Here is a 13,137-nt window from a genome sequence, read left to right as displayed (position 1 = left end):
ACTACAACATATAATAAGTACCCTGTATCAAGATTGATACAAAACAAGTGAAATTTGACCTTTTTAGAGTGATTTAGCAACAAAAAAAACTTCTGGGGTCATTTGGGTAGATTTGACCTATATCTTGGTCGATTTTGCTGATTTATAACGCTCTCTCTAACCGTCAGAGCCAATGGAATCGAGGGGAACTCCCACATACTCCTTATTTGGTAATGTGTGTGTGGAGACTGCGATTAGCACGAACACACATTATGGTGGCTACCATTTGCAGCTAACTTTTACTCTCCGAGTTTTACATAAAAATGGAATTATGGATTATAAATAAAAACATTTATTACACAGAAACATTATCAACCTATGGATTAACCGATTCAGCCGCGCTTTTTCTCGTTTTAATGCCATTGAACAAGTCTTTTGATCAGATTGACAGCTATGGTGAGACGATCTCCCGTAAAGGTACGTGTTGTGATGTCTGTGTTTGCTTCCCCTGCCAAGAGTTCGGATCACTCAGTGATGATATATATATATTCCTAAATAATCTGTGGAACCTCAGCTTTAATCGGATATATTGTATGTGCACAGAGCTCAGTCTGCATTACGAAGAGGATAAAGAAGTCATAGCTCAAAGAAATTAATCCGAACGAACACAAACATTATTTAACCTGTTAAGCCCGAAGGTCCCCGCCGGCGGGGACCCTGGGTCTTTTTTTCACGATACTGTGTCTCAGGGGATCTTAATATTTAAGAACCTATTCATGTGTTATACCAGATTAACGGAAATAATCTCAGCTAACTGCCGATACAAACCATGTTTACCAAAACAAAACACAAGTCTCACAAGAAGCATCTAAATTACCCCTGAGCGAAAAATGCTAACGGACATTGGCACAGAACTCAAGATAAAAGTACCCTTATTACTTATCATAGCTGCACATACAATATATCCGATTAAAGCTGAAACTCCATAGATTATGTAGGTATATAGTATCATCACTGAGTGATCCGGACTCGCGACAGGGGAAGCAAATACAGTCATCACAACACGTACCTTTACGAAGCTTCTAGGGAGATCGTCTCACAAGTAGCTGTCAATCTGATCAAAGTACGTGTTCAATGGCATTAAAATGAGAAAAAACGCAGCTGAATCTGTTAATCCATAGGTTCTTAACGTCCATGTATAAAAAACTGATTGAATTTATAATCCATAATTCCATTTTTATGTAAAAATCGGAGAGTAAATGCTAGCTGCTAATGGTAGCCACCACAGCTAGCTGCTGCTTCCGGTCTCGGCAATGCAGCAGTCTCACACATACACATGACCAAATAAGGACTATGTGGGAGTTTCCCTCGATTCCATTGGCTCTGAGTGTCAGAAAGAGATGTCACATGTCAAAATCGAGCAAGGGGGGCCAGAGATATGGAAAATCCACCCAAATGGCCCCAGAAGAGGGTTTTTTTTGCTAAATATGTCTAAAAAGGTCAAATATAACTTTTTTTGCATCAATCTTGATACAGGGTACTTATTATATGTTGTAATTTGGATTCCTAAAGCTTTTAGTCTACTAACCCATCATCCAAGGTTAGTTTTCACTATAAGTACAAAATATGTTTTGGACGGACACTATAATTTACAGTTTTTTACCATGTTCAATCTGAATTTTCTTTAAAATAAAAAACATCTATATTGAATCTGACTTTTCTACATCCAACTCACAGGTTTATCATTACTTTGAGAAAAAAGATTATTAATTTAACCCTTTTAGAAGGGAAGATATGGTCATTTGTTCTGGGAATGTCATTTTCGAGCCTGAAAACTGAAAAACAGGCTCGGGGTTTAACAGGTTAACAATAACAGCCACTCGGGGCAGTATTGCAATAGTAGCGGGCTCTAACGTGCCACTGAAGAAGAAGTAGTGACGTCAACTTCACTGTAAAATGTAAACAAACCACACAACTGAAAGAGCCAGGCGGGTGCCCACCTGTTATAATAAACACAAAAGAGAGTGTCAACTAGTGTTAATTTCGTCAGCTATTTCTTAATTTAGTTTTAGTCTTAGTCCTGTGTTACATTTCCTTTTTAGTTTTAGTCATATTTAGTCACCTTCATCCTGTTTTTATTTAGTCAAGTTTTAGTCAACTAAAAGTCTGAGCATTTTAGTCTTATTTTGGTCAAAGAAAACTAATTATTTTAGTCTATTTTTTGTCAATGAAAACTGTTGAGTCTTTTTTAGTCATCAGATTATATAGAACATTTCAGTCAAACTAGTCTAACCAAAACCAATACTTTGTCATTTTAGTATATATAAATAAATAAGATTATATCTTGTCCTTATTTGATGAAAAACTCAGGTTGAATGATTGAGAAGCGTTGCAGAGAGTATCTGCTCAGGTTTGTGGTGTTTTTACCAGCTGTGTTATGGCCACATTGCTTCCCTTCTGATAAAACAATGCATTCGCTTTTTATCTCCGCCTCATTGTAGCGAAAATGGGCCCAAATATCACATTGTTTCTTTCTCCCAAGCAGTGGTGGCTTTAGACTTTTTCGTTGTCAGTCATTTTGACGGACAGGATCGTAACATTTCCGTCATAATCCATTATTACCCGTCGAGTGCACAATTTATCAATCACTCGCGCTGACGGGGGGTATTCGGTTAACGCGAGTGCGACCACTGCTCCCAAGCCCTGTTGTTGCCATTTTATTTTCTGTTGAATAAGGTTAGTTAGACCATGAGTTAGACCCGGGTCTTCCTGACAGTTCACAGTGTGCTGCTGCCCGGTGTAATTCAATTGTACCCCGCGCGCACCGCAGACACACACAGCTGCTGCCCTGCCGCAGCACCGGAAATGGAACTGCTGGGAGAAAAACTGACTATCAGAAATGTAACGTTATCTTTGATAATATTTCGTCTCCTCATTTTTCGTCAACGAAAGTAAAGAGAGATTTTGACATAGTTTTTATTTAGTAAACTACATTTTCGTCTCGTCACTTTTCGTCAACGATATTGCATGATGATTTCGTTGCAGTTATTGTTTACTGCCGTCGGTGCCGTCTCGTTATCGTCTCGTTTTCGTCAATGAAAAAAAGGTCGTTGACGAACATATTTCTTTTTAGTCAACGAAATGAACACTAGTGTCAACAACATCTCAGCAGTCATGACACGTCACGTAAACAGGTCTCTGTTTTTAGAGAAGATGAGAAAAATAAAAAACAAGAGAAGAGAGGAAACCGAGGAGAAAGTCACTTAGCTGCACCATCGAAGTGGATCAACATGCTACCATTAGCAGCAGCCTCATCTCTAGGGATGTTCGTCACCCAGGAGAGTTTGAGGTAGACATGAAGATTGCCTCCGCGTCTTTGTGGGTAGAGAAGCGTTGTTGTGTGCCATCAACAACAAAGCAGAGGGTGCACGGGTAGAGGAGAAAGTACTTCATGTTGAGTTCACGGAGCTTGCGTTTGACTGGATCGAAGCTCCGGCGTCTTCTGGTAAGCTCGGGACTGAAATCGGGATATATGCTGATGTGTTTCCCGTTGTAGTCCAGAGACTTTTTCTCCCTGGCAAGACGAAGGATTTTTACTTTGTCCTGGAAGTTCAGCAGCTCGATCATGATGCCCCGCGGGCTGGAACGGGAGTTTTGCCTGGCAGTCGGTGAGCGGTGTGCCCTCTCAATGATCGGCAGGGCAGGGAAGGCATCTGGCCCCAGGAGCTGCGGGATGAGCCGAGACATGAAGCCGATAATGTCACTGCCTTCAGCGGACTCCTGGATTCCTACGAAGCGAAGGTTAGAACGTCGGCTCCGGTTCTCCAAGTCATCAACTTTAGACATTAGGAAGGAGTTGTCTTTCTCAAGCTGCTTGACTCGAGCGACACACTCGTGTACATTGTCCTCATTGGCCTCGACACGCTGCTCTAACAAATTGACCTGGTCTCCCAATCTAGACAGGGAATTGTGTATCCTGCTCAAGCTACTTTGAATGGTATCCATTTTTGAGTCAATGTGAGTCAGCATGTCGGTCTTGATTTGCTGAGTCGCGTCCCACAAAGGTTGCAGAGACATGTTTCCCTCACTAGTTGCAAATGCAAAAAATACAATAATCCAGAGACCGTAGTGAGCCGCTTTACTATGTTATACTAATGTTCATGGGTTCAGATCATGTGGATCAATGATATGAGCTTTAAAGAGCTAATTTAACAGCAACAACCAGACGAGCTTGATATGCGCTTACTCACGCTGCGACCATTTTGGATGATTGGATTTTAGCTTATACAAGCAGTGCTTCTCGGGTCTCCCAAACTGCGTCCACAGTTCTGCTTTTAAAGTTCCATCTCACAGTAGTGCCGTCGAAGCCTGGAATCGCCCTCACACATTGTCTCGAAAATGGACCTGAATATCCCTGGATTCAGAGAGTCCGCCGACTTGTTGTGGCCCCGCAATGCTGTCTCACATTTCCCACACAGTTTAATACAGGTGATGATCCGACCAAGCACGTACCTGTTTTCTTCCACCTTCCTATTATGATCATCAATGCCGCGTCTGTAGGCGCTGTCAATCTGAGCTGCAACATTCACCCTTCCAAGTAATCCCAATTTTACGGCATTTTCCAAATGACTGTTGCTGCTCTCATGCTTCATTGTCCTCTCCGAAAGATGCTTTAAGTCCTTGTAACCTGTCCTCGACCAAGTACCTTGATCTTCACCAAAAAGCAGGCAAGGAAAGCAAAAGAGGGAATTCTTCTGGATGCTCGCCGTTAGCCATTTCTTTTTAGCAAACCACTCAGCGTTAAACCCACGTTTAACTTTGCCCGCAGTCTGGACCATTTGGAAATCCGGTGGATGGTGGGCACCGAGGCGCTTTACCTCCAGTTTCTCTCCGAGACTAAGTGTCTCAAATGTGTGCTCCAGTAAATGGTCAACTTCATTCATTTTCTTTCAGTTTTTTTACTTCTTTTAATCGCTGGTGATGTTAGCTATATGCTGCTCTCTCGTCTCCTCTTCAAACTACACGTGACGTTTCGCAGCACTGCACACGTGACGTACGTACAGCCAATCAATTCTGAATTATGTGAGATGACGTATGGTGGGGATGGCAGCTCAATGCCCCTATGGTCATTATTTTTTTGCCACACACATTAAATAGAAAAATATTCTGAGCATGCGCAGTGTAGTTTTTACAGTCACCGTTCACTTAGACAGTGAGAGGGAGGGGCAGGATCGGGTTTTGTCCCACATGGCTCTAAACAGCTCAAAACAGCACTGTAGACACTAATTAGAAGAACACAGACTAAAACAGCAATGTACAGACGAATCAGATGATTAAACCTGATCTTAAAATATATTTTATATATATATTAAAAAAATTGTAATCATTATTTGTAATACTTTCTGCTGACACTTGGTGGGGCTGTGCCCCACCTGCCCCTAATGACCCGTCGCCACTGCCTGTGTGGTAGTCTGGTCAAAAGTGGTCTTCAATGGCATTAAAACGATAAAACGATGCTGAAGTTAATCCATAGGTTAATCCAATGTGTCTGTGTCCCTTTGAAATGATTTCTGATAATCCATGAGCAATAAATCAGCTTTTCCGTTTTGAAATGTCAGAGCTAGAGACAGCTTCACTCTGGAGCAAAACTGGTATACGAAGCGCCATCTTTTTTTTAACATGAGTGTGTGCGGGGAGATTTCCCTTCGATTATATTGGCTCTAACGGTCAGAAAGAGATGTCACATGTCAAAATCGAAGAAGGGGGGCCAGAGATAAGGAAAATACACCCAAATGACCCCGGAGGTGGTTTTTTTGTGCTAAATCTATCTAAAAATGTCATATTTCACTTGTTTTGCATCAATCTTGATACAGGGTACTCATTATATGTTGTAGTTTGGATTCCAAATGCTTTTAGTCTACCATACCATCATCCAAGGGTGGTTCTTAAATTAATATTAATATTTCCAACTCTTACATGATGTATACCCCTTTTATGTGGCATATACTATTTACTCTTTTATATCCTCTATACCCTGCCCTTGAAAGAACAGAGAATAGTAAGGTGTAAAAGGTTTTGGGTTTTCAAAGTCTCTGTTAACTAACTCAAACTCTGTTTTCTGTCCCACAGACTGAAAAGCGCAGCAGACGATGCTCTAAAACACCAAAGAAGTGTCTTGTTTTCCTCTGCAAAAACCAGAGAAATCAAATATATCAGGAAGAGGCAAGACCGGAGCTCACACATAACTCGAGCCCTGCATGCGGCGTCTCGTCGCTACGGTTCTCTCTCTGTGTGTTCCTGAGAAAGTGTGTGTGAGCTCCAGTTCTACTGATCCATCATCTGTGTGTCTGGATAAACCTCTGAATGGACTCTGTGCTCTTTTTTCTGGAGCGTTTACCTCGGACTATAGGAGCTAGCTTAGCATGCTAGCTGGAAACACGTTAGCAACACTAGTCAGATTGAGAGTTTGACGGAGAGAGAAACGGCGTGTTTAACGGAGTCTGCAGGGAAAGGTGATCTAGGAAACATGAGTAAAGTCCAGATGCTGCTGTCGTTGAAGAAGCAGCGACTCACTGCTGCTAATGAAGAGATATTTGCTCTGTTTGAACAAACAATAGCAGAGCTCGAGGAGGAGCTGTTTCTTTCTAAAGAGGAGAACGAGAGACTCCAGAAACTACTGGACGCTGTTTTACAGCCTCAGCTTCCGATACACAGAGCAGATGTCCAGCAGCTGGTGGTGGTTAAAGAAGAGCCTCTCCCTGACCAGGAGGACCCAGAGCCCCCCCCACACATTAAGCAGGAACAGGAGGGAGAGCAATTTCAGGAGCTGGAGGAGGCTGATATCACCAAGTCCACTTTCACTCCTGACCCTGTGAAGAGTGAAGATGATGAAGAGACACCTCTGTCCTCTCAGCCTCATCAAAGACAAACTGAACACATGGAAACAGAAGCTGATGGAGAGGACTGTGGAGGACCAGAACCAGCCAGCAACTCAGATCCAGAGAGCAGTTTACAACCAAAGACTGAGGACCACACTGGAGACTCTTCTGAAGACACTGAAGACTCTTCTGAACCTGACACTGAAGACAGTGCTGATTGGAAGGAGACCAGAGAACCTGCCTCAGGCTCAAACTCACTGAAAAATAGACAAGAATCTGTCAGTGATCCCCGACGTAGTGCTGGAAAGAACCCATTCAGCTGCTCAGTCTGTCAGAAAGCTTTTAGATATAGACAACAACTAGATCAACACATGAGAGTCCACACAGGAGAGAAACCCTTTCGCTGCTCAGTCTGTGAGAAAGCTTTTTCACGGAGTGGAAATTTAAAGAAACACATGAGAGTCCACACAGGAGAGAAACCCTTTCGCTGCTCAGTCTGTAAGAAAGCTTTTTCACAGAATATACATTTAAAGGAACACATGATAATCCACACAGGAGAGGGAGCACACAGCTGCTCAGTCTGTGAGAAAGCTTTTTCACAGAGTGGAAGTTTAAAGACACACATGAGAATCCACACAGGAGAGAAAGCATTCAAATGCTCAGTTTGTGAGAAAGCTTTTTCACAGAAGAAAACTGTAAAGGAACACATGAGAATCCACACAGGAGAGAGAGCATTCAAATGCTCAGTTTGTGAGAAAGCTTTTTCACAGAATGGAAATTTAAAGGAACACATGAGAATCCACACAGGAGAGAAAGCATTCAAATGCTCAGTCTGTAAGAAAGCTTTTTCACAGAATATACATTTAAAGGAACACATGAGAATCCACACAGGAGAGGGAGTATTCAAATGCTCAGTCTGTGAAAAAGCTTTTTCACAGAGTGGAAGTTTAAAGACACACATGAGAGTCCACACAGGAGAGAAGGCATTCAAATGCTTAGTTTGTGAGAAAGCTTTTTCACAGAGTGGAAATTTAAAGGAACACATGAGAGTCCACACAGGAGAGAAAGCATTCAAATGCTCAGTTTGTGAGAAAGCTTTTTCACAGAGTGGAAATTTAAAGGATCACATGAGAATCCACACAGGAGAGAAAGCATTCAAATGCTTAGTTTGTGAGAAAGCTTTTTCACAGAGTGGAAATTTAAAGGATCACATGAGAATCCACACAGGAGAGAAAGCATTCAAATGCTCAGTTTGTGAGAAAGCTTTTTCACATAGTGGAAATTTAAAGAAACACATGAGAGTCCACACAGGAGAGAAAGCATTCAAATGCTTAGTTTGTGAGAAAGCTTTTTCACAGAGTGGAAATGTAAAGGATCACATGAGAATCCACACAGGAGAGAAAATATACAGCTGCAATGTTTGTGACAAAAGATTTAGATGGCGTGGTCATTTCAAAAGGCACAAGTGTGTTGGTCCTCAGTCCTCACGGCTTAATGAAAATAACGGAGAGGCAGAGCCTCCAATCAGCAGCTCAGCTGAACACATGGAAACAGAAGCCGATGGAGAGGACAATGAATAAGTCTTATGACAGTTCACACGTGAGAGAAATCTGTCTGTGGACAATATGTTTCATGTTTTTGTCATTCTGATGTATACGTTAACCACTGACTGTTGATGAACCACTGCTCATTTAAGGTGGACTGACCTTTACAATGGACCAGCTAGTCTTAGTGTCTTAATGCAAACGTTTTGTAAAATTACGCTAGACCAACAACGTGCTGTTGGGCTGTGTGCTCTCTGCAGGACGGTGTCTGTACTCAAAGGTTGTCTATGAAATGAGAGCTTCACTCTGCTTTTGTTGTCCAAACGACGCCAACAGAGCGATACGTCTTCTTTCCAGCAGATGGCATACATGTTACATCATCCAGTTCAACTGTCATCCACATAGTAATGATTCAAAACAGCAATGTGTGAGACATGGCTAGTAATTGACTCACAATCTCAACAGAATGTGAAGAGGTTACAGTCTTGCGGTTATGTACAAGATGTTGTCTTTTGTTGTTGTAAGAGATAATAATAATAATAATTCCTTACATTTATTATAGCGCTTTATCAATGACTCAAAGCGCTTTACATATACACACATTACACATATATGATACATGCAATGGTCAGATACTGTGGACAATACCCACAGGAGCAAGTTCAGGTGAAGTGTCTTGCCCAAGGACATAATAGGGATTGATGCAGACAATAACCAGAAGATAGTCTGGATAGAGCCTTCAAAGAACCAGAAAGCGTTTTGAAGATTATTAGGGATATAGAAAGAATACAAATATTACAAATTATTATACTTTTTGCAGTGTCAACATCTACAAATGTAAAAGTATTCATTTATTAATAAATTATATTTGTTATAATTATGTATTTTTCAATTTGTTCATCACCTTAGTATTGAAGCTGATAAAGTTGGAGCTATTTTTAATAGCAGTATTGGCTATGCTGCTTGGTAGTTTATTTTTTGTTGAAATACGAAATAATTCAAGAGTTGATTTTATTTTGTATAAAAATCTGTAAAATAAAATTGTCATTAAAAAAAAAAAAAAAGGAAGACCGGAGGAAAGGCCCGAGCCAAGGCTAAGACCCGCTCCTCCCGGGCCGGGCTCCAGTTCCCCGTCGGCCGTGTCCACAAGCATCTGAGGAAGGGTAACTACGCCCACCGCGTCGGTGCTGGAGCCCCGGGCCCTTTCTCATTTCTCTAACTCCCCTCCTCGACTCCTATCCTAGAGACTTAGTCCCGCTCACAGGAGATGCGAATGGAGGAGTCGAGGAGCCGAGGAGAGAGGAGGGGAAGCAGCAGGCGGTTAGAGAAATGAGAACTCCTCTCCTCTGAGCGGTCATTTTAAAGAGACGTCCATTAATGATGACAGGAGGCACAGCAGCCCTCTGTCTGATGGACAGATGTGTTCATGATGACTTATATATTTACTTTTAATTCATTCACAGTGCGGTGTAATGAGACAATAACAGGCTACAGATGCGGGGACACACATACACACACACAAACATATATACACACATATATTTATATACATATATACAATTTCAGAATCAAACAGAGCACTCTCGTAATAACGTAACACTATCAGAGACTGGATATCCCCCCCCCTCTCTCTGGTCGCTACAATGAGGGAAATAAATTACGGGCCAAAAGTTGTATTTACAAGTATTAAAAGTAAGCAGAGGACACCAAACCAACTGAGACCTGTCTGTCCGCTGCATCTACGCACTGTACAACACACACACCTACACACTGTACCACACACACACACACACATACACACTCTACCACACGCACCTACAGCTAACAGGCTACAGCCGTTGTGTATTTTATTATGTGAAGCACTAAATGGTTTTAGAAAAATATCGACTCTTTGTTTGTAGATATCTACTAAACTACAGCAAATACAGAGAGTAATGTAGGCCTGTTATACTGAGTGATATATATTTTACACACTGCTCTGCTTTCTGCACGGACCTCACAGCTGTTAATAAAATAATATCCAGGGGATGCATGCAGAGCTGTCATTGATTGATTGATTGATTGAAAAGTTTATTAACAGCTTGTATATTGGGTACAGTAGCGTACAGCTCAAAACATACAATTGTTAAGGGGATGCAGACCAGAGAAAGACTTTCGTCTTGTTTACATCAGGGTCCCCCATTTCCAATTCATCATATAATTTAAGACATATAAGACATATTTGACATACAGATGGCTTATTTACAATTTACATACAGGTGGTTTTTTACATACAGATTGCTTATTTACAATTTTCATTTTAGATTTCGTTCTAATACATCCTAACCGGACATTTAAGACATACCAAGTCTACAGATATACAGTTAGTAACAGAGTCTAAAATGCGAGTATATACATAGATGGGAGGGGGAAGCTGTCCATTGAACGACAGGTTGAGATTTGTACCATTACCGGGGCCAGTTTTGCAATGCTCATTGGCTGAGATAAGTCCGGCCGTGCGTCACAACTCTTTGAAACATCTCTGTTCCCGGAAATGCTTCCACGAAGGAGCCGTGGAGGACCCATCGGTGTATCCTCGACTATAGCTCCTCCAGAGAGCCTCCTCGACGATCGACGCTCGATCCTCGAACAAGCCCACAGGAAGTGCGCCGGACTCAGATGAAAATATTCGTGGTGGCCAAACGGCGGTACTACACTTCCGTTTGGTTGCCAGGCCCGGAAACACTTTTTCCCATTGACTTACATGGGGAAAGAGTGGTCTGTAAATAGTTGGATAATTTTTTTTAAACTAAATAAACTACCCAGTATGAACACTTGTATAGCCCTTATTAAAAACATTCGTTCCTCACGTTGTAAAAATGTGCTAATAACGTTATTCTGAGAGTTATTTCCCTCTGCATTATGAACGCGCATCTAACCCACGGGACCGCGCCACCGGCACGTTCATGTTACGTGTTCAGCATGGTCCCGACCAATCAGAGCACACTGTGCTCACAGGGAGGGTGGGGGCTGGAGGTATAACGAGCCGTTAAAGGCAGAGAGTGAAATTCAGTGAATACACGTAGTTTACAGAGATGCTGTTTGAGAAACCAATGTGAGTTGCGTTTATCTTTACCCATGGATGCACAATAAGAAAGGACCCATATCGTCTCACTGCCATCCCACGGAGCTGTAATAATGGATATATTGCACATGTTTGCTGTAATTCATTATCATACTATACATGGGCTGTATGATTAAATCTTGTACCGTAAATGTTGTATTAAATAAAGTTAATATTACCGACGTTATTAACGTCCCTGTAGCTTCGTATTGCACTAGCAAGGTTATTGCACTGTATATATATATATATATATATATATATATATAGTGCAATCATTATTTCATGCTAAATGAAGCTCTGTTGGATATCACAAGATCCTGTTACAGCGTAATATAAGTACATAACGATTGATGTGTACATTAGCGTAATTACTAGCTAGCCGCTAGCTGCTAACTGCCGCCTCGTTAATATCAAATACATCATAATAACAGAACATTACCATGATGTCATGAACGCACGGTGTTACGTGTACGCAAATTGACGTGCTTGATGTGAACGAGCATTTTGGTTAAAGTTGCGCATGCGCTTTGAGTGCACATACGGGTACTTCTCAGGCATGCCGGGTAATCTGTGACGTTTCACTCTCTCAAAAGTTGGGCCATTTTATCATCATGCGCTAATGAGCAACTCTCATAGGAATGAATGAGGCCCCGCCTCCCACGCTGTATCCAGTTCTTATTATACATCCATGTCCTCGAAGTGCATTTAGAGAAATGAGATGTCCTTCAACATGGCGCGCTAAAATTCATTTCCGGGTCACTACCGGAGGACCGTGGAGTCGAGGAGGGGGATTTGATTAAATGAGAAAGGGCCCCGGTGTACCTGGCCGCTGTGCTGGAGTACCTGACCGCTGAGATCCTGGAGCTGGCTGGAAACGCCGCCCGGGACAACAAGAAGACCCGGATCATCCCCCGCCACCTGCAGCTCGCCGTCCGCAACGACGAGGAGCTGCACAAGCTGCTGGGAGGAGTGACCATCGCTCAGGGAGGCGTGCTGCCCAACATCCAGGCTGTGCTGCTGCTCAAGAAGACCGCCAAGAAGTGAAGACCCTGACCCCGCTTCAATAAACACCAAAGGCTCTTTTAAGAGCCACACACTTCTATCCAGAGAGCTTTCCTTCATCAAACATGTGCCTCTATTATATAGTGTTGAAGAGAGGATAAGTGTATGTTCCTTATTTGTGATTATATTCTATAAACTATGAAATCTCAAAGCTTTTATCTGGGTTTCCAAGCAGTCTATAAACCATCACATCAACTTTATTGTCAATCTTTCATTTTCCGTTTCCTACAATCCAGAGGAATACAAATATATATAAACGTGCATATAAATATATATATACAGTATAAACATATTTATACACGATTTAAAATCTGTCGCTAGTCGGAGTCAACTTGTCAAAAATGTCTGGAAGGGGAAAAGGAGGACATTTGAACGAGCCGACATAGCGATACCCGGAAATGAGAGGAAGAGGGAAAGGAGGAATTTTCTTCTTAAATATCGAAGAATAATCTGATAGAAAATGTAAACATTATTCTAAGTAGGCCTATAGTTGACGGTTTGATGATTCGTTCTGAACGACCTGTTCCAACAGACTCGAAAATGATTGTGTTAGCAGATTTAGACTTAAACC

At 41.8% G+C, this 13,137-nt stretch overlaps 1 protein-coding gene across 1 annotated transcript; it reads left to right on the top strand.

Moving 5' to 3' along the window:
* Positions 1–8,442: 8,442 nt before the first annotated feature.
* Positions 8,443–12,548, top strand: LOC117552365 (histone H2A-beta, sperm-like). The gene is made up of 4 exons (XM_034225740.1): positions 8,443–8,456; positions 9,467–9,587; positions 11,399–11,403; positions 12,314–12,548. The coding sequence occupies exons 1-4, from the start codon at positions 8,443–8,445 to the stop codon at positions 12,546–12,548; spliced, it is 375 nt and encodes a 124-aa protein (XP_034081631.1).
* The last annotated feature ends 589 nt before the right edge of the window (positions 12,549–13,137 follow it).

The sequence above is a fragment of the Gymnodraco acuticeps genome, unplaced genomic scaffold (genome assembly GCF_902827175.1).
Source record: "Gymnodraco acuticeps unplaced genomic scaffold, fGymAcu1.1, whole genome shotgun sequence".
Taxonomy (NCBI): Eukaryota; Metazoa; Chordata; class Actinopteri; order Perciformes; family Bathydraconidae; genus Gymnodraco; species Gymnodraco acuticeps.
The sequence above is the reverse complement of the archived record's forward strand: the minus strand, read 5'-3'. Positions and strand labels throughout refer to the sequence as shown.